Source organism: Strix aluco, chromosome 6, assembly GCF_031877795.1.
Source record: "Strix aluco isolate bStrAlu1 chromosome 6, bStrAlu1.hap1, whole genome shotgun sequence".
Taxonomy (NCBI): Eukaryota; Metazoa; Chordata; class Aves; order Strigiformes; family Strigidae; genus Strix; species Strix aluco.
The window spans coordinates 22,707,668-22,728,141 of record NC_133936.1 but is presented as its reverse complement, the minus strand read 5'-3'; the positions used below and the strand labels follow the sequence as shown (position 1 = coordinate 22,728,141).

The following is a 20,474-nucleotide window of genomic DNA, read 5'->3' as shown; positions in this document are numbered from 1 at the left end:
ATCACCATGGTTGTTATTCAGGGAGTTGTAGTTTTTCTGCATTTTAGCTGTTTCCTGAAAGCATAAAAACTTTGTGGATACTTACTCTATCTCCTTTTATCCCTGGGATTCCACATTCACCTCTTTCACCCTGGAAAGGAACAGGAACAAATATTTATGAGGTATATTTGAGCATATAATCCTTGTTCTTTGGGTGGTTTAGTTGAAAACCTAAATGTTATTCTATCCATGACATATTGCAGTAGTTGTGCTGTAAGTTCATTGGGGAAGGGACACATCTTCTATTAGAACTTGTGCAGCAGCTAGTAAGATGATGTTATTGTTCATTTATAAGAAATATGGAACTATACATAATAAATAATAATAACATCAAATGTCTATATGTAAGTAGAAGTTCTAATGTCTATATGTAAGTAGAAGTTCTGACTAAAAATAGTACCTTCTCTCCTTTATATCCAGATTTCCCCTGGAAAAATGAAAAAGCAAAGCAGGTTGTGAGGATATATAACCCAAATGTAAGAATGTGAGTATTGGCGCTGTTAACATTCTAATCTCTATAGAAAAAAACATTTCAGGTTATAATGAACAATTAGGTAGAAAAGGTGATCTCTGATAAATATGGCAATATAACTCTAAATACTGCACCTACTGGTCATGGTAGATGCTGTTGTATGTGTGAACATGTGTCATTTTTTAGACTGGGATTTTGATGATGTAAAAGCAGATCAACTAGAGTTCATATTTCTATCTTAGTGAGAAACGTGCTAAAATACAAAAGCAAGAAAAAAGTCACTAATTGAAAAGGATGTACTGAATAAATAAGAAAATATAAAGTAGAGTGATTCATATGTGAATGAATTCAGAGTTAAGCACTAAGAGGCTAGTCCTACAGATACTTCCTATATGTATTTCATTTAACTTTTTCATTGCTATTACACACTGGATCCTTCCTTTGCCAAATGAAAAATTTAAACTGACCCATAAAGATGCAGGCAATGTCAATTTCTGTAATGTTCTTAGATTATCATATCAGAGCTTTTCACACTTTTTTGGAGGGACTACGGATTATTAGAGTGTTTTCTAGATCACCCTTATAAGAAGGAATTATTCCCTTTCTTTGAGCAATGATAATGTTTTCATTTTTTCTAGTGTTAATGAATCATTAACTGGTAAACCAGAATTGGAATTCACTATTATAATTAAAAATTTTTAAAAACCGTGGTGTTTTGCCTTGAAGGAACACTGCTCATTGGAGAAGAAGCGGAAAAAATTTTTTTTTACCTCTATTCCATCTCGTCCTGGGATTCCATTAAGACCTGGCTCCCCCTATGAATAATCCAACATTAAGATCAGTGAAATCAGGATAAGCTAGCATTGTCCTGATTATCTGAGTAGGTATCTCAGTGCAATACAGGAAGCATACCAGCTCCCTCTTTTTACACTGATGATTTTATATGTTAGATATAAGATTTTAATTTGTAAAGAATCTTAGTCTTTACTACAGCAAAAGGGGGTGGATGAAGTTTAAGAAATTCACAGGTGGAAAGTACATGGGCACTATTAGGATAGTCTTTCCATATTAATGAAGTACCAAATCTTTCTCCTAAATCCGAAAAATCACATCACCTTTGCTCCTTTCAGGCCTGGAGCTCCATCATCCCCAGTGCGACCCTTTTTACCCTGAAAACAGCAAAATAAAATTCTTATAATATGTTAGTCAAATGATTTTATTTTACAATATATACAGTATTTTTTTTATATGTTTAGGATATTTGCTTCCTATAGATTTATTTTTTAAAATCTCGGCATTTACCATAACCTTGAAATTGAATTTCTGGGAGCAGGACGACCAACTCAATAGGCAGCCATTTTTCTCTTTTGTCTTTGCTGTAAACAAAAATTGTTCAGGTCTCCTCCGAAGAAGAGAGGTCATCAGATGTTTTTGTAGCTACCCAGCTTGCCAAGCAGGTATTTTGTTTTCTTTTGAACTCTTTGAGGTGTATGATTTTGTTTAAGAGGTATTTGCACTCTCCAAGTAGACATCCAATACTAACCCAATCAAAACTACTGTTTGCACACAAGAAGCTATGTTTGCAATGAAAGTGTGCTGTACTATGTGGGATAAAACCAGTGTGTATTTCTGTTTATGTATGTATAGGATGTTCATGTCGAAAGGATGAGGATGGCCAGATCTCTAGTTTCTCTTTCAAATTCTGACACTGTCCCTTCACCTTGAGCAAGGGTTATAAGGTACTATGGTGCTTTAGTTCAATGTTAGGGATATAACATCAGACCATTCAACTCCGAGAGTTCTTTTTGAAACATAAACCCTGCAGTTTAGATCACCAACCCTTGTATGAAGCAAGCCCCTAGATTTGCTTAGGGGTTCTAGTTGTGAGCCTATTCTGAAAGAAGTCCAGCCTATTTTACCCTCTTTACAAGTCCCTTATCTCAGTTGTTGCTAATGCTTCAGCCTCTTGCACTCTCTCTTGGTTTCAGAGAACTTTTCAGATATTAGTGTATGATTTGGCGCTAGTTAGATCCAGCTGGTCTGGTTGTCTGATTTTAACAGATGAATTATTGTTCCACACAGGAAAGTTCCTGCCTTTTAAACTGCTGTGGCTAAAAGGAGAGCCTCACCAAATGACACGGTTCTTTTTTCAGAGGGAGTGTCTCACGGCATTCTCAGGCCTCTTGGTGCATTTCCTACTGGTGTGACATTTCCATGCAATGTAACTATGGGGGACTATGTATTGAACCTTGAACTTTTGTTGTCTCAGGATCTGGGTTCAAATAATTTCCTAAAAAAATTCCAACAATGAAATAAATCTTGATTTATACTGTATATCAGTTATTTGAGAAATGACAGCTACTTACAGCAGGGCCAGGAGGGCCTCTTTCCCCCTTCTCACAGTTACATGTGGCAGCCTGGGGACACTTTGAATGAAAATAGTCCAAATCAGCACATTTTAATAGAAGAGATAGAAAACACACGAATGTTGCTTTTAAGTTACTGTATGGCTAGTCTGAGTACACCAGTAATTATAAGAAGCCAGTTATATTTACAAGTTTTACAGAAATCTTTTAACTGTCAGTTTACCACTCATCAGGAGTGTGGCCTCCTACACTCGATCCAAAAATCCATATAATTCCTACTCCTCAAATTTCAATCATCTTGATAATGGCTTTACCTCCAAACTCTTCACAAGGTCGGTTTATTGGTATGCTGTGTCTATGACTGTAGAATTTGATTACTACTCACTGTAGAGATAGTCAAGACAGTGGGGTAAGAAAACATCTTATATCCTTTTTTCACTTTACTCCACTATATGTAGATCACAGTTTAGCTCTAGCTTGATCTGTAAACAAAACATGTTATGGATGTATACTTTTATCTAGTTAATGCAATTCATTTTCTAATCTTTCTTTTTCTTCCATCATCTCTACCGTCACATGTCCCAGTCAATCATCATTATGGTATGTAGTTACGTGGTTTTTAGAATATTTTTGAAACTTTAAAACCATTACATAATACAGAATTATTACAGATACTGGGGTTATTTTTGGAGGAGGAATAAGGAATGTTGTTTTTATTTTTGGTTTTATTGTTTATTAAACCTCCACTCAGCTTGGAGATGTCTAGAAGTGAAGGGTTTAAATATCATTGCTATCTGAATATCCCAGTTAGTAATAATATGTTTTCCAAGGATAACATTGAATGTCTTACTAATTCAGGATTTATTTTGACAGAGAAAAATCAACATGCCAGTGGAAATTAGTGAAAAATAAAATGCTTCAAGTTTTGCAGACACTCCTAATACTTAGCAGTTTCCTTGAGCTGCTCATCAGAACAGTGTTTGCCTGAGATAACTGTACCTAAGTAGGACTAACATCTTTAAAAGGAAAACTAACTTTATTCCCCTCAAAATGGCAGCCGGACCTACCAATGCCTGCAGTCAGGGTGACACAGTGTGGAGAAACTGGAGAGGTGCAACGGTGGAGCTTTGTTCGAGTTCCTTCCCTTTTTTAACTCTATTACATAGGAAGAGCATTAAGGTCTAGAACTGCACCACATTCAGCTCTGTGTTATGCCTTCTTATCCACTGAGTCTGTTGGATGACATGCTGAGATGTATCAGAAAACTCTTACTAACCTGAATACTGACACATTGTTCTTTTTAAACTTTGAAAGTAAGGAGGGAAAGTAAAGACATTAGGCTAGCAAATTAAAGCTCTGTCCTGCAAATACAAAAGATGTTTTACCTGAAGGCAATCCCATTAGACTAAATATTTAACCAACTTCCTGAGCTGTCAGTTTTCTTGACTTATGTTTCCATATAATTGTAAATGTCTGTGTTAAGCAGTAGTTCTGTACAGGAAAAAAACTCTCACAAAACTTACCTCTTCCTCAGATAGATCTTTCTGTAAAGAGAGATATTCAAAACAACATTAGAAACTTAAAGTCATAATCCAGCTCTACAGGATGGACACTGAAAGATGTTAAAATAAATTGCTTCAGCAGTTAGCTAATGAAATTATGCAATTAACATATTAACTAACATTAATTAAGCTTTAATTTCTGAGAAACATTATAGCAATCTCTCCATTCTAAAAAAATAATTTAAATATTTTCAATTCCCATTATAGACGGTTGACTGCACAAACCACTGACTCTCCTTGTCCAGCCATAATTTGCTAAAATTACAATGGTAAACAGACCTAAACCAACATAATTAGATAGGTATGTGGGAACAATGCATTCAGAAACTACACTGTTTCCAGTGTGCTGAATAGCAGCAGCTCTCTAGTAGGAGTGAATGAGTTATTTTTTAGAAGATCTCTACAGCTGAAACACCCACATACAATGCATTCCTCCTACTTTTCACAACTGATGTATTCTCTTGAGAGGACATAAATGTGTTGATGAGCAGTAATGCTCATCTCTAAAATTCACATGTACGCACATATAATTATGCCAAAGCCATGTTTTAAGTCAGACAGCAGCCATGTTCTGCAAAGAAGGCACCTGAGGATGGCTGCCTGTTTGGAACTTGAGAGGTCATTGCTATGGTATAGAAAGCAATGGTAATACCAGATAAAACGGGGTGATATGCAGGGAAACTAATGCAGAGTGGCAAGCTGTCAAGGTGAAGGACAGACAGAGAGGAAGGCCAGCTTTTGTACATGCTCTAGGCCTGTACGAGATCACTTCAGTGTCAGTTTCACTGCAGAAGTCTCCTGGCTGTTATTCATAGTTCTATTTTATATCTTTGTACGTGCTCAGATCAGGACTTCATCCACAGCTTGTGTCACCAGATTTATAGGCTAGATAATGGCTTTATTTTCCATACTTGGCAGGGAATGTTTTTTATAAATTAAGTTCACATGCAGAAAAGACGCACCCAAGCAAAACTTCAAGCTCAATTTACACATTCCCTCTTGATTATGTGGTAGGTTTTCCATGGAAATTTAAAGATGTCTATGGCCAAGCTCAGATTTTACCTAAATTGACGTATCTCCATTAAGGTCAACAAATTTATTTTCACTTCTGCAAGAGCTGCAACCTTTTTGGTACAACAGGTGATGTCACATTCTTCTTACCACAGAAGAAAGCACTAGAATGTCAAAAATTGATTGTTTTTTTAAGAAAGGAGGTTTAAAATACCTTTCTTAGGAGGAAAAACAGAGATAAAAATAACTTCACAACAGGTCTCTCTAAGTCTGATTCAATTTTCAACTTCAAATATTTTGGCTGGCAAGATCTGAATGGTGGGGAGAGAAAGAAAACCTGTACTTTGACATAGTGGTCTTATTAATAAGTGGTCTGCTTTAACATGTAAAAGTATGGGTGTCTTCAATAGCATAAGCGCTTCAAAATATTGGAAATAAGACCATTTTTTACATATGTTCCTATAACTATTTCAAATTCTTTCTCATACATACCATTTCTTTGAGAACCTTTTCCACAGTTTCTTTCTCCTGGAGGTTGAAAATGAACCTGGATGCTGGGACACTGGCCAGGAGCCGGAGCTTGGCAGCATTGCTAACCTCCTCAGCCACTCTGGTCATTCCCATTATGAAAAATACAATTCCTTGGTGTTTAGCATCAGCTGTAGCTGCAAAAATATCTGGGTTTCTTGGATGGTCCACCCCATCAGTGAAGAGCATGGCTACTTTCACACTACCTGGAGTCCCTTCAGTCATGTAGAGTTGTGTGAGGTTAGTTATAGCATAAGTTGTGTAAGTGCCATGACCTATGTAGGAGATAGGACCAATGTGAGATTTGAATGCTTCAGGACCTTTCCAGTCATGGAAGGTTTTCTCTATGAAAACAGTGCTGCTGTACTGAAGTAAGGCCATCCTCCAGCTAAGGGTACGTCCAGAACTAAGCTGCAAACTTTTCATTCTGTCTACTGTTTCCAGGACAAATTTTTTCTGCTGTTCATGATTATAGTCCTTAGCACTTTCGGAGCTGTCCAGTAAAAAAGCAATTTCCAGAATGCAGTCTTCATCTAGAATAAATAGGTAGGTAGGTGAGTGAGTGATTTCATACTAAATCTCATTCTACCCTTACACTTACATGCATTTCAGACTTCAAAAGTGGGAGTGCAGTTATGGAAATTTTTGAAAACATCTGTGATGACAAGTGTGAGACCGTCATGAAGATACAGCATATAGAAGCTGAGGAATTTGCTCCAGAACAGGTGCCCCAAGGAATAAGAAACTGAAGGTGAGGTGATGTCCTGTAGTATGAAATGAGGAATGCTGTAGTGGTTTTATACGTTCATTCTGTCCTCTTGCCTGGTATTTCACGAATATCCTACCAGGATGAGGACTGGGAAGGTGGAAGTCATCTACAGGAAAATGAGTCTTACTGAATAAGACACTGGTATGTGATTTGACAGAGCTAGATTTTGTCCCTGGTACTGACACTCATATCCAGTCACATAAGAGTTTCCAAAAGCAGGATCTGCAGAATATTAATTTACCAAACTACTGATTACATTACTTCTACAGAAATACCTTATATGGGCTATTATTCCTGTTGTGACAGTAACAGGCTATCAGCCATATCATAAAAAAGCCCAGAAGTAATCTCCTTTTCTGAAATACACAAAAGAGGAGGGGAAAGATGGGAGTAAAAGGATGAAAGTGCAAAAATAAGGCATGTGAAAATGCAGGATGAGGCAAGCCTGGCTGATTATAAGCAATACCTTAGAGAGCAAGTTAGCCATGTAGTCCAGAATTCAAATAAATGAATCAGGAAAAAAACCCCATATCTGTTTTAAAATCACAATATTCACCTTGATCACTTGGCCTGGGATATTTTTCTACTGTATTTGACAGAATGTGTTTAGGTTTTGGTCTTCTCAATCCATATCTTTTTTCTTCCCTGAGATTTTCTGCCAAAAACTCATGGTGTTCAAGTATCCACAAAAGCCACCAGAATCTGAAGAACATAATTTGTTTGGTTTCTGTTTCCTAAACAACACAAATAATAATACAGAAGTATAGCAGTAGGAGGACAATAAAACATTATTCAATTTTGCTTTAACAGGTTGCTTAGCAGGCAGTATTTTAAAATATAGTTCCTAAAAATGAGCTGATTTTTTTTTTCCCCCCCAGTAAGATCTTCTCCAAAATATGTAATAAATAATAAACAGAGACATACTGGAGTGATTTTCAAGCATAGTGCATATAGTGACAAATATATGACAAACTGGAGACAGACATTTTACAAACATACTTCAGTTCTCTCTCACTGCCTGCTAGTGTTTGCACCATCAGCACTTCTCAGAAACCCTAACCTTGGCTGTACCCCTGTGGATTCAGTGTGAATCCCAAGTGCAATTCACAGGGGTGTTTTTTTTAAACCTGCTTTTTCGAGAGCTGGCATGGAGAGAAGGAAGTACAGAGGCAGATCCAAGTTTTTCCCTGTTCTCTTTACTTATGAACTGAGGGTCACGCATACTTCTCCTTGCTATCACAGCCCCCCATCTCAGCAGTCCTACAGAGGAACAGTCATGGCCTGAGGGTGCTGTCCAGGCATGAATGTAGCTGCTGTGTTACTCTGGGGACATGTGGGCCCAGAGTGCTGAGCCCAGGCTTGACAGCTACCTATTGATAGGACTTTTTCCTTCTGCAGGGACCAGAGCTGTTTGTCCTGGGCTCACAGACACACATGGAGCTCACTGGCTGCTCAGGGACTGAAAAGTCAGTCCTGCCCCACTTCAGTTTCATTGTCATCTCCCTGCAAGCTCTTCCCAGGTAGGCACAACACGTAGCAAAAGCTCAGTCGCAAGAATGAACCTGCCAGGACTGAGCATCTCACAGAAGTCCCTAACACAGCCATGTCTGTAGGGTTTCTCAGCTCCTGTCAGTTTAAGGCAGGAATTCTGGTGCCCACAGACACAGAAGGACAAGGGGGTCCTTACCTCGATGTTTCTAAGCAAAAGGCTCTGCAGAGATGCAGGACGCTGCCCTGGGCTTGCTGGCAGCTGCGCTGTCCTCTGTGTGCTGGATGTTCTGTGAGGAAAGGAGGGAGAACTTGGGCTGCAACCTCCTGTGAGAATCGGTGTCATGTGTCAGGAGGGGCCAGCAGACAGAGGCAAGGAGAAAGGGGAAGAACAGCAATCTTGGCTCCCCCTTCTCGGCACCCACCTACTCCTCTCCTTGCCCCAGGCTATGCACATGCATCCTGGGTTTAGTCCCCCACAGCCATTTCCACACATAAATCCTCATCTATACTTGCACATGTTGGAAAGAGGACTGTTCTCACCCCAACACACTTCCCGACACACCAGCCCAGTTCTGTTCTCTCTCTTCTCCCGTTGCTACCACATACCTTTGTGGTGGTTTGACCTTGGCTAAATGCCAGGTACCCACCAAGTCGCTCTATCACTTCCCCGCCTTTCCCCCTTTTTTCTCAATAGGGCAAAGAAGGGAAAGAAAATAAGATAGAAAAACAAAACAACCCTTGTGGGTAAAACAACAGCAGTTTTAATATAAGCAAAGCAAAGCAAAGGTCCGTGCGCGGAAGCAAAAAAAAAGAAAACAGATTTATTCTCTACTTCCCATTAACAGGCGATGTCAGGCCTTCTCAGGAAGCAGGGCTCCGATACGCGTATCCGATATGCCTTGGAGGACCAAGGGTGACCCCACCCCCTTCCTCCTTTCTCCCAGCTTTATACTGAGCAGATGTCAGATGGTATGGAATATCGCTTTGGTCAGTTCGGGTCAGCTGTCCTGGTTGTGTCCCCTCCCAAGATCTTGCCCACCCCGTCCCACTGTGGGGGGGGAAATGTCAGAAAGAGCCTTGGTGCTGTGTAAGCACTACTCAGCAGTAGCCACAACACCAGTGTGCTATCAACACCCTGCCAGCTCCCAACATAAAACACAGCACCATGAGGGCTGCTACAGGGGAAAACCAATTCTGGCTCAGCCAGACCCAGTACAACCTTTCATCCCCATACTTCTGCACATCTGTCATGCTTTGGCAAGGCAGCTTTTGGTACTGGGCATCGTGTTTTCAACATCATCATAGCAGTCCATGTCTGTAGCATCCCTTTCAGACCTAAATGAATCTCATAATGAGGGATTCCAGTTACTGCTGTAGTAGAAAAATATTTACTGTCCCATGGACTGGGCCAAGTGAAATTTCAGTTGCTGGTGAGATTGCCCAGCATGAGGAGGTAAAAAAGACAGACTAATTTGAAAGCTGTACAGTTTCTCCAGGCTTGTCTGTCACACCTATCCCTTCAAAGACTGAGGACTGACACATAGTATGATGCCTTCAAAACCTAAGCTAGGTGGCTATGGATCCTGAAGGCTATATCCTACCCGTGATTGCAGCTTGTCACCTAATTCTTCAAATATCCTCAGAAAGCTTTTGCATTACAAACGGACATATTAAACAAGTAGCTCTTTTCCACAGAAATACATGCCTTTTTTTTTTTTTTTTTTTTTCCTGTGGACCCATCATTTTCTACCTACATGCACATAAAGAAGATCCAGTACTAACTGCTGTCCTCCTTTCCATCTTAAGTGTCCACCAGCTCAGCCCACTTACGATACAGCTGAGGCTGAGGGGACTGGGGAAAAGATGCAGCTTTGGCTCCAAATTGAATAGGCAGGAGGGACTGGTAGGATAATGCAGCTGGATGCTGAAGCCATTTGCTATGGTTTTCTATTTTCCATCTTTGCCAGTAATTAGTGCAAAATCTGTGATGGCTGAAGTGCAACTCTACATATTGTATAGCTGCTTATCCTTACCTAAGCTGAAACTAGCTCAGATACAGCTAAGAAAGAATCTTCTTTCAAGACTGGAGAGAATTGATGTTTATTTCTCTTCAGCCACTTTTTCTATGCTTACACTGACATATTTAGATTTTGAATAAGGCAAGGAATGAAAAGGCAATTTTTTGCCCTTTAGGGAATACAAATAATATGGTGTTTAACTGAAATAGATATAATAAATCTCACATAGCCCCTAAATCTTACTGAGAAAAAAATCTAATTCTAGCAAGAAAAAGCATGTTAACTATCGTTGGGATTGTAAGCCTCCCATAAGCAAAACATTGTCATTCTTTCATTTTCACTGCTAATTCTTACCTTAAAACATAGCTGGCAAATAATTTCTTCATTAAGTAACTATTCTGCTTGTATGTTTAGTAACTAGTTCTTGGCTTCAGGATATTTCCTTTTATTAATGAATGATGTTTACCCTCAGGACAAATTTTTCTTTTTTTATTTTTCCAGGTGCAACTTTAAAAGCTTAGTGGGGCCTCCACATTTTTATACCTGTTTGCATGGGATGCATGGTATTATTCAGTCCAGAATTCCAGCTATGTGACATAGCATACAGTACACTTCTAGACTTGCAGTCTTCTGAAGTTGTGATGTTCTCAATACCCACACTATTTTTATGTTAGTTTATCAAAACTTAAATGATATCAATGTAAAATAAGTATACATCGATGCATCTGAGATAACTCTTAAAAATAAAAATTAACAGCATCTTGCCTCATTTACTACAAACTTTACCAAGTGCTTATTTAACATTTTAGCGGCATTACACTGTATTTATTTTTAAAATGGCATAAGTGTCTTAAAAGCTATGATTAGGAATATTCATCCTGCCATTTAAATGTTATAAATTCATTGCTAGAATTCAAATTTTTTTGTAAAGGAATAAAAAAGTTTCATATTTTATCTTAAGGAATCTAGACACTGGATGCTTCAACACACAATTAATTACATTTCTATTCACCTACTATTTAAACATATTTAATTATCTTTAACATCTCTGGGAGATGATACTACAGATTTGCATATGCAGTTGACTAAGTTGGGCCCAGCTACCCCAGCTCACATATACTTCCAATATGTGGATGTGTGTTGGCATTAAGATTGGTAATTTTTGCAGGAGTCAAAGACTGAAATGAATATAAGGGCTATGTTACAATTGCACCAACTGAAGCTGAGGTCAAAATGTTGCTGCATATCCAGATCTTTGGGAGTTTTTCCACCACTGCTTGAAATCCGAGAGTTCTCAGCTGTCTGATCTCAGTATTTCAATCTGAGAAATGAGGCCTAACATTTTTTTCAAAGAATAAAGGGGTATATGAAAGCTATTTAAAACCACAGCTAAATTGGATATACTCAGTCAAAGGAAATTCCTTATCATTTTAGAACCATGAGGAGAGATATCATGAAGAAAGATACACTCTTTCTGCAAGTGAGTGTGTTTAAGCACCATTAAGAGGGGAAAGCAAAATGATATTACACCCCTTTGTCACTGCACTGCCATTACCATTGCGCAGGTGATGACAGCTTCACAGCTACATGAGGTTGCAAGGCCACTTTGAAGGAACACCGAATGAAGAACTGGGGCTTAGAGATGCCAGTTGCTGTGGTGTAGCATGACCTCTTGTGTCAGCAACAGCCCTCACTATCACTTCCCAATAGGCAGAAGTAGTAGCAGGCTTGACTGTTCAAAACATCTTTTCTGGTGCTCTCTTCTTCATCTGTCCTTCCCCTCTGTCTGTGGGTACCTCTCTTACCGCCTGGTCTGCCTCAACTGTGACCACTTCATCCACTCTTTAGCAAAATTAGTACATTATTGAGAAGCCTTGGGTAATTTCTGTTAAACTGGATTAACTAATGTCTTGTAGCATGATATCATGTCACTAGAATGTGACAGAGCCCTGACTAGTCCTTCTTCAGCTATCCAACAAGCCTGTGTCAGGACTGGAGTAATCATGAGCCAGCATAGCTGGCAAAATACCATCTGTATATTTCTATATGCTAGAGGAATACTCAACCACCAGGGAGGCCAGTTTTTGGGAGCAGCATGGAGCAGACAGAACATGCTTCCAATTTTCCTCTGCTCTGATGGTAATATTTTTGTCCCAAAGACCTTGACATGATGCTTCTGAAATGTGTTTCCATTTTTTTCCCACCTCAGTGTACATATCTTGTCTGCTGTGAACTGTTAAAAATACGCACATTTCACAGCATCTTCTTCTAACGTTTCATGGCCTCAGGATAGTCTTGACCATTTAACCTGACTGCATCATGCTGTAATGGTATTTCAAGAGTGTTTATTTCATTATACTATACATGTCAGTACATGATCAAAATGCCCAGAAGAAACAAAAACCTACCTGACTTGAACTCATAAAATAATGAAAGCACACCATTTACAATATTTTGAATCCTGATATTAAAGAACAATGTTATAAAGAATGTGGTTCACAGTCCCATAAGTTGTATCACACATGTGAATTTTAGGAAAAAACAGTTCAAAAGTTCAAATACTCAAAGTAATTGAACAAGAAAATTAAAAAAATCAGAACTTAACTTCACTGAAGATTGTACCTGAAGAAGGATAAAACAGAAACCTGTATTTTAACTTTTGACTGCAAAATGTGTTTTAGTGGATTTGACAGCTCAGGATTCAGGCTGAATAGTCAGCTGAGTATGGTAAGTCTTGACAAATTGACTTCTATTTGCCAACTGTTGTGGCTGCAGTTTTAAAATTTTTTTAATGTGGACCTATGTTCTGTGACAAAACCTGATTGTTCTATATGAAAAATGATCTCTTAATGGCACAGCTTTATAAAAACCTATAATGAAATCTTGGCATACACGAAGGTAGTGGCAGAATTATTGATTCCTGTGAGGCCAGAATTTTGTCTTTGCTTTTTGGTAGAAATCTTGAGCCCGTAGTCTGAAAGAGCTGATGAAAGCGAATCGGCTTTACTGTGTTTTCATCTAAACCTACTGTCACAGAAAATGCTGTAAGGAAGGTCTCTGATGGCAAAGAGTTACTTTTTGTATAGCTCCCAACAGATTTTAATGATTCTTTGGGGCTGGAGTGGCAAAGATGGCCTTCTCTTTTGCAGCTGGTATGAACCAGGCTCTCCATTTCCCCCTTTGTTAATATTGTTCTTCTGCAACATTTTTCAGGAGGGGCAGTGAGAAAACTTTAATGAGGCATAGAAAGAAGGAGGCTGTCTTCAGTACTTTCCCATTTTATCACTATACAATACAGCTAAAAGCTCACTCTGAGCATTTTGGTGGTAAGTAAATACTGATCATCTGTGTGTAATATCACAATATTAGCTTTTGTTTTGAAGATATTTGCTTATTTCTACTTTTATTCTAATAGTTCTACTTTCATTTTTAGTTTCTCTCACTAAGAGGTGTTTTCTACCTTGCAGCCTAAGTATTTATGAATAATACATGAATAATATACATGAATAATAGTTATTTTCAAAAGTATTTGTAGCATTCAGCCTAAGAAGAGATATAAATAAAAGAGTACAGATACATTTTTAACATACTAAATATTTGACTGAACATTTGATGATATTGAACATTTAACTAGATCAAGAATACTCTTAAAATGAAAACTAAACCAAATCTTAAAGATTTGATTTGCCACATTGGTGCATTGGTGCCATTGAAAACGTACTTTGACAAGTAATTTTGAATTTGCTGTTGCTTCTCAGTTACTTCTTATAGTATACTTTGCACAGCTATTTTCTTCCACCTGTCTGATTTTCAACAGCATGATAACTGTAATTAGCAACACAAAACTCTTTTACACTATTCCTATTTAAGTACAATAATTACATTTTTCAGGAGTGAAAACTCATGATGGAGTTGCAGTAAAAAGCAGATGCTTTAATCTCACCTTGCACATTTAGAGAAGATATTGTCTGATAACTGGAAAAGGAATTACTCTGCTGGAAATATATTTAGCAAGTTAAAGCATGTTGCAAATGAAAGTGATAGAGATCTGGTAGAAAAAGTCAAGTTCCATACACTTCTAAAGTTGTAATCTTTTAATATTGGGAATAGATTTTGTCTTTCAGAGAGGTGATTATTTATAGTGTTATAAAAAGACAAACATTTGTCTTACAACCATTTTTGTCATTATAACTCTAAACTTGCATAAACCTTGCATCTTCTGACCTACAGATTTTTTGAAGTGTGTATAAAAGTATACATTAGACTGAGCTTATAGCAGTAATTGTGCTAGTAAACTAGGTCTCAGAGCCCTTAATGCACTAATAAGCCTTAATGGTCCTGATCATCCTCACCTGATACCCCCACCCACACTCCTGCCCATGGCTCTGGGGCCTCTATTTCAGCTCAGCATGAGCCACTAGTCCTGGCCCTTGGGGAGCTATGGAGTGTTGGTCACTGGCTCTATTGCAACCTTGCCTGGACATGCTGACCTGTGGCTGATATCCCATCCTGTCCCCACAGAGGTTCCTGATACCCTGGGCTGGGGCTGCCCCCAGCTGCCTTGCTGGGGGCAGTGGGGTGGGTCCTGGCTGAGAGCCCCTGTGCCCCCTACCCTGGGGATGCAGCTGGCTATTGCTGCTCCTGGCAGAGCTGGTGCCATTATTTACGGCTTAGCATGAACACTGGTAGGTATCTGAACACCAGTGGGCATCTGTGGCTCTTCATAAAACCCTTGGTGAGCCCCAGGTGAAACATCAGCCCTATTACATGGTGTTTGCTTGTGGCTAAATGCTACATTACTGGAGCTGGGAGTAGGTCTTCAGTCTCATAAACCAGCAAAACTCTACCTCATTCAGAGGTTTTAGAAGAGATGAGTATGTTTAAACGTATATGTACATGAAAACTTGTAGAATATAAACAGCATAGAGTTGCTTCTGTGGAGCAATGTTAGGAGGAACTATCTATTAATTCATTTTATATGGTGTTTGAACAGCTCTTCCCTTTAGCTGTGCCTGTAGCACACTCCATAGGTATGTTTTTACATGTAGGTACACATTACCTGCAGCAGTCATCTGTATTATGGCTTGGTGAGTTAAGATCTTAATGAAACACAATTATTATTGAATGGTATTGCACAGATACAACTGACAGCAGTAGACCGTGTTTAATCCTGTCTATTCTTAAATATGTGGAGCACCAAGCCAGCTGAATCTTGCTGTTTAGCCCTAAAAAATGTCTTTAAGCTCAGTACCTGATTTTGTATCTGACTGATACAGAGCTTTAGGAAGCAGTAGAGTCATTATAGAAGGTGAGTTAAGATGTGTAGGGATAAAATGAAACTTGGTAAAAGCTAAATTGCGTTAGATGGGACGAAGTTCAGGACTTGCCCAACAGGACCCTTACTGCCGGGCTGGGCAGGGCCGGGGGCGGCGGCCGAAGCAGTGCATGCCGGGAAGTTTGCAGCCCTGGCGGGCGGGCGGGCGAGTGGGCGCTGCTCCGCCGGCTCCCTGCGGCCAGGCCCCGCGGCCTGCCCAGAGGCTGCGGCTGCTGCCTCGGCCTCTGCAGCTCTGCCTAAGAGGAAACATGCAAAAATTTTTGAAAACGAAGTCTGATTGCCGGTGCTGCAGCACCTCTACATACACACAACTCCTCTTCTGAGGGCAAGCAGCTTGGCCCTTCTCAGCAGCTACTGTCAAGGCCTCCTGAGTTTGGGGGCAGAAGTCCATTTAACCCGAGAGGAATGTTTTCCCAGGAGTGGAGACAATAAATAGTGTGAGGGACAAAATGGCTGCTGGCTTTCTGCTGTAGAGATTTGGTTCCTACTGCAGAGTTGACATTAAATTGCTTAAGCATTAGATATAGCCATAAAATCCTCTGTAGGTGTGAAGCAATACAGTCTGCTGTGTGAAGCTCAGGGAGGGAGGCTGTGCTTTTAAATGCTTAAATATTAAGAAAAGTGGTGTAACTCATTCAGTGCTAGTGTAGTGAAGAAAAGTATTGGTTCCTTTAGGTAAGAATAGTCTTATTGAAGGACATTATATTTCAGCTGGTAGATAGAATTACTGTTCTGCTGTAATCCTTTGTACCTAGCCTAGCAAAAATCCAGGTAGACCACCTTTTCTGGCTCTGAGGGTTAATATAGAAACTAAGCTATTAATGATGATGGGGTTTGTTTCAACAATATTTTTGTTTCAGTAAGAAATTTTTAAATTTATGTTGGTTAGGTTTGCAGCTATCCATGGTGAAGCTCCTGAATTCAAAGAAATATGTTAAACTAGTTGAGAACTTGTTAGCTCCATATGCCAGAGAACAAAAAAATTGGTAAGGCTCTTCCTTACAATAAACTGGTGCATTGTCTTTCTTTAACAATACATAAAACCATATAAATGTTGGTTTAAGCGAAATTTAAAATGGGATGGCATGGCTTTACAAGTACTTAAGTCCATTGTTAAATAATGTTTGCAAGCACAACTTGAAGAAGTTTCGCCTACACCTTCTTTTTCATTACTAAAAATACAAAATACCAAGAAGTGTGAAGGTTAGCATGACTTTAGATACTTTAATTGCCACATGAACCATATTATTGTCAACTGTAGTCAGAATAATATTTACTTAACTCCAAGGTCTTACCTCATAGTGCAACTCAGCTGCTTTACCCTTGAAGTATAGAGGTAGGAAAGAAAACTTGGAAGTAATTTTTCCAAGTACTTCAAGTACTTTCTCATGTTCTTTGTACAAATGATTGGCGCATCGCTCTTAAAGGAGTGTTTCCTCCCTCAAATCAGGCTATGGAGGCCTTGTTGGATACCAGAAGGGGACAGTAGGATGTTCCCTGTCTCCAGAGCTGTGCAGAGATTAGTACCAGAGCAGTTATAAGGTGCCTTGAAAATATCGATGGCTTGTGTGGTTATGGAAGATGAGGTTATTTGGCTCCTGAATGAAAATGGTCTAGGGGTTCAAAATTATTTGCGTTATCTTTACATGTAATCACTGAATGAATGTGGGACAGCAGTAAGAAGCTTTCAGCTGTGTACATTACTCCAAGAACAGAGAAGACAAAAGGAATACCTTTGAGAAAACCTTCTGTTTTACTGAGCTCATAGTTTTGTGTCCTTGCACTTTTCCAGGTATATGTACTTCTGACTCATATCATCTCTCCTGTACGTTATCAGCCACCGCTGGCTACAGGCATGAGCCCAATGCAGGAAAGAATAGCTGCTACACAAAAAAGATCTTTACTGGTATTAGTAGCAAGCTTCTAACTCAGTTTACATAGAGCAAAAGTGAATGTAACATTTTGCACCAAATATAGATGGTATGGTCACTAAATTGTAGACGCCAGTCTTCTGTGACGGCTAGTATTTTATAAATGTGCATGCTAAGTGTTATTCTACACCTTTTAAGGAGCAGTAGAAAAAATTTTTGACAAAAACTACTGGTACTCTGAATGACTTGTTTCAGAGTGGTTTGTGTTTCAGCAGGTGATCTGATTGACCTGCTTGTGGATATTAATTGAAATCATAGATGCTACCACAGTACTATCCTGTGCTATTGCTGAACTGGGTATCTTTTCAACAATAGCTCTTCTGAATTCTGCACTGCAAGTCATGTTTCCTAATCCTATAGACTCAGAATACTACGATGTGCCTTGTGCTATAAAGAAAATCCTCCTGGTAGCTTGTTTGTGCCCTTGCTACTTTCTCCTATTCCTATTCAAATGGGAAGCTGAAATGCTTCAGATTGAGCAACTGACATTTCATAATTGGCATCATGTGCAGCATTCATATTCCATCTAAAATGATTTTGAGAGAGGATTTAATTTGCATCATCTCCAAATAGGATTACAAATAATTTCAAGATGATATTACTATTCTTGAAATGGATATACTGTTTGAGGAAGATTAACTGTAGATCAGACTCAAAATTCAGAGACTTTTGACTCAGATTTTTAAGAGTATTGAAGTTCATTGATTATGATGGAAAACCTAGTGGCCGCTGAAAGAAATGATTCTGGGGTATTTTTAGCTGGTAAAACAGTAACACCTATCCAGCAAAGTTGTGTTTTACCAGATAAAACATGATTTTGCTGGATTGATGCTACTCTCCCACCGTTTAGTGGAGAACCTCATTCTGTTAGCCTGATATGTGCTACCTTAGCATGATAGCCTAGTGATATTGGCATCATTCTGCCAAATTTTGTTGACTACATTGAAGGGTTGTGCTGCTAAGCGTTTAGCAAAGATGGGGCGTATGATAAAGGTGGCACTGGTTGCTAGTATGGCAAAACTCCACTATACCATCTTTGGATGAGCTGAAACCTTAAGTCTATGTAGTTACACCTGCCAAGGTACCACGCATGGACAAAATCATAACAGCTGGTGTCTGTGACGGAATAAAATAAGCCTTTTTATTCTGAAGTATCTCACAAACAAGTACATGACTTATCTGTCTCTCAGATTTAATGATACTCACCCAGTCAAAATAGATCTATCTGTTATGGTATTGATGCTTTTGAAATAAATGAAGCAAGAGATATAGAAAGTAAACTCATTTTTTTCCATGTATGAGATCATTTTACTTGTGTTCTGTATTCTACTTCCACAAAAAATTACTTCCTTTGGTGTTAGATTGAAGTTCAGTGTCTAGAACCTGTATATTAATACTGAATCAAGTGAAATCAGTCACTTATTAATAACTAATAATTGAATCTAATCCCATGCTTACAGTTTGTAATCCTTGTAAAAAGATTATGTGGAAATATAGGAAATAGATGTCCATTTCTGAAGTAGTTAACCTACCACCATGCTTTAATATCATAACATCTTTCTCCTCTCTTTCTGGTATCATCTATTAACTGTAATGATTAGAGAGGTGGGACTAGATTCTCTACAATTTTTTAAAGCCTGTGGTATTCTAAACTTGTGAAATACATATGCATAGTGCTACAAAACATCTTGACTTGTTAGAGGCCCTTTAGGAAACAAGTCTGTATATAGTGTGAGTTTTCAGCTGATTTATTTTTATATTATACATGCTATAGAACAACTGAAGCTTTTCAAGTGGTTTTCAGAAGAGAAGGCTGAAGGTCTGGAGTAGAATCTCACTGTGGAATCTGTTCTTAAAAATCAGGTTGGCATACAAAAAAATAATCGGTTAAAAGATATAGCCACTGGGTGACAGTCTTGACTCAAGTATGAACGTTTTGTGGGCATTGCTGACTGCAGAGATTTGCTTTGAGATGACTGATAGAGCAAGGCTATTAATATCAGTACTACGACTAACGTACTTCTTTTTTTTAAAACTTCAGGAAAATTATCTGTCATGTAGGAGTAACAGTGCTATGACTATAGCCACTTTGCTTCAAAAAGAGACCAAAACATGTAATGTGGTGGTTTTATAGTTTTGTTTTTCTGTTGAATGGTCTGGTTGGGCATTGCGCTTTACCTATGGATCTGAAATACGTAGATGGGAATAGCTGATCTTTCCTCCTTCCTGACCCGTGGAATGTTGTCATAAATAACTGCGGAGCAAGAACTGGCCTGTAATGGAGTGTGGGCTACCAGAGGTGTCCTTGAAGTAGAGAAAAAGGTGGGGCTGGGTAAGATCTTTTGTGTGAATAGCACTGCCTGCTGGAATGACTGAGATACAGGCTTTGTTAGTTAACCTAGCCTGCTTAGTATATTACTGCCCTTTGCATGCACTTTTCCTTTATATAAGAACTTAGTCCTTTTCAGAGTTAATCTCATGTGACAGACCTTCAGCCTTCTCTTCTGAAAACCACTTGAAAAGCTTCAGTTGTTCTGCACTGCAGAAAATAAAGTGGTTTTTTTAAAGATAGCATTTCTACACACTCTTCCCAAAAGTATTTTAATTGAGCTTTGGATATTGCATATAAAATAAATGTCTAAGACTATATTACCTTTCCTTATGTTGTCCATATCTCCACCTGACAGACAGGGAGATAAAAAAATTACTTAGGGAACATCAAATAGTAGTAAATGAGTTTTGCCAAGCTCTCTTTGTGAATGGGGCTCAGACTATTAGTGATTCAGCTGAAATGAAAATGCTGATTCAAAATATTTTGTAATGTTTTCATGGTTAAAATTAATTCTGTTTTGGATCATCTCAGAGTATGAAGACTTTCAGAAAAGTATAATCAAGTTCAAGGGAATGTATAAAGATATAATACTAGTGAAGCAAAATTAATTTCAGAAGCTT

At 38.6% G+C, this 20,474-nt stretch overlaps 1 protein-coding gene across 1 annotated transcript in view; it reads right to left on the bottom strand.

Moving 5' to 3' along the window:
* LOC141925522 (uncharacterized) overlaps positions 1–7,460 on the bottom strand; it is a 34,483-nt gene extending 27,023 nt beyond the window's left edge. The window contains exons 1-8 of the mRNA XM_074829968.1: positions 7,304–7,460; positions 5,943–6,511; positions 4,401–4,421; positions 2,878–2,937; positions 1,627–1,680; positions 1,282–1,326; positions 440–466; positions 86–130 (exon numbers count right to left, since the gene is read on the bottom strand). Of these exons, the coding sequence (XP_074686069.1) occupies positions 86–130; positions 440–466; positions 1,282–1,326; positions 1,627–1,680; positions 2,878–2,937; positions 4,401–4,421; positions 5,943–6,511; positions 7,304–7,460 (978 nt within the window). The remainder of the gene's footprint in view (positions 1–85; positions 131–439; positions 467–1,281; positions 1,327–1,626; positions 1,681–2,877; positions 2,938–4,400; positions 4,422–5,942; positions 6,512–7,303) is intronic.
* Between the last annotated feature and the right edge of the window lie 13,014 nt (positions 7,461–20,474).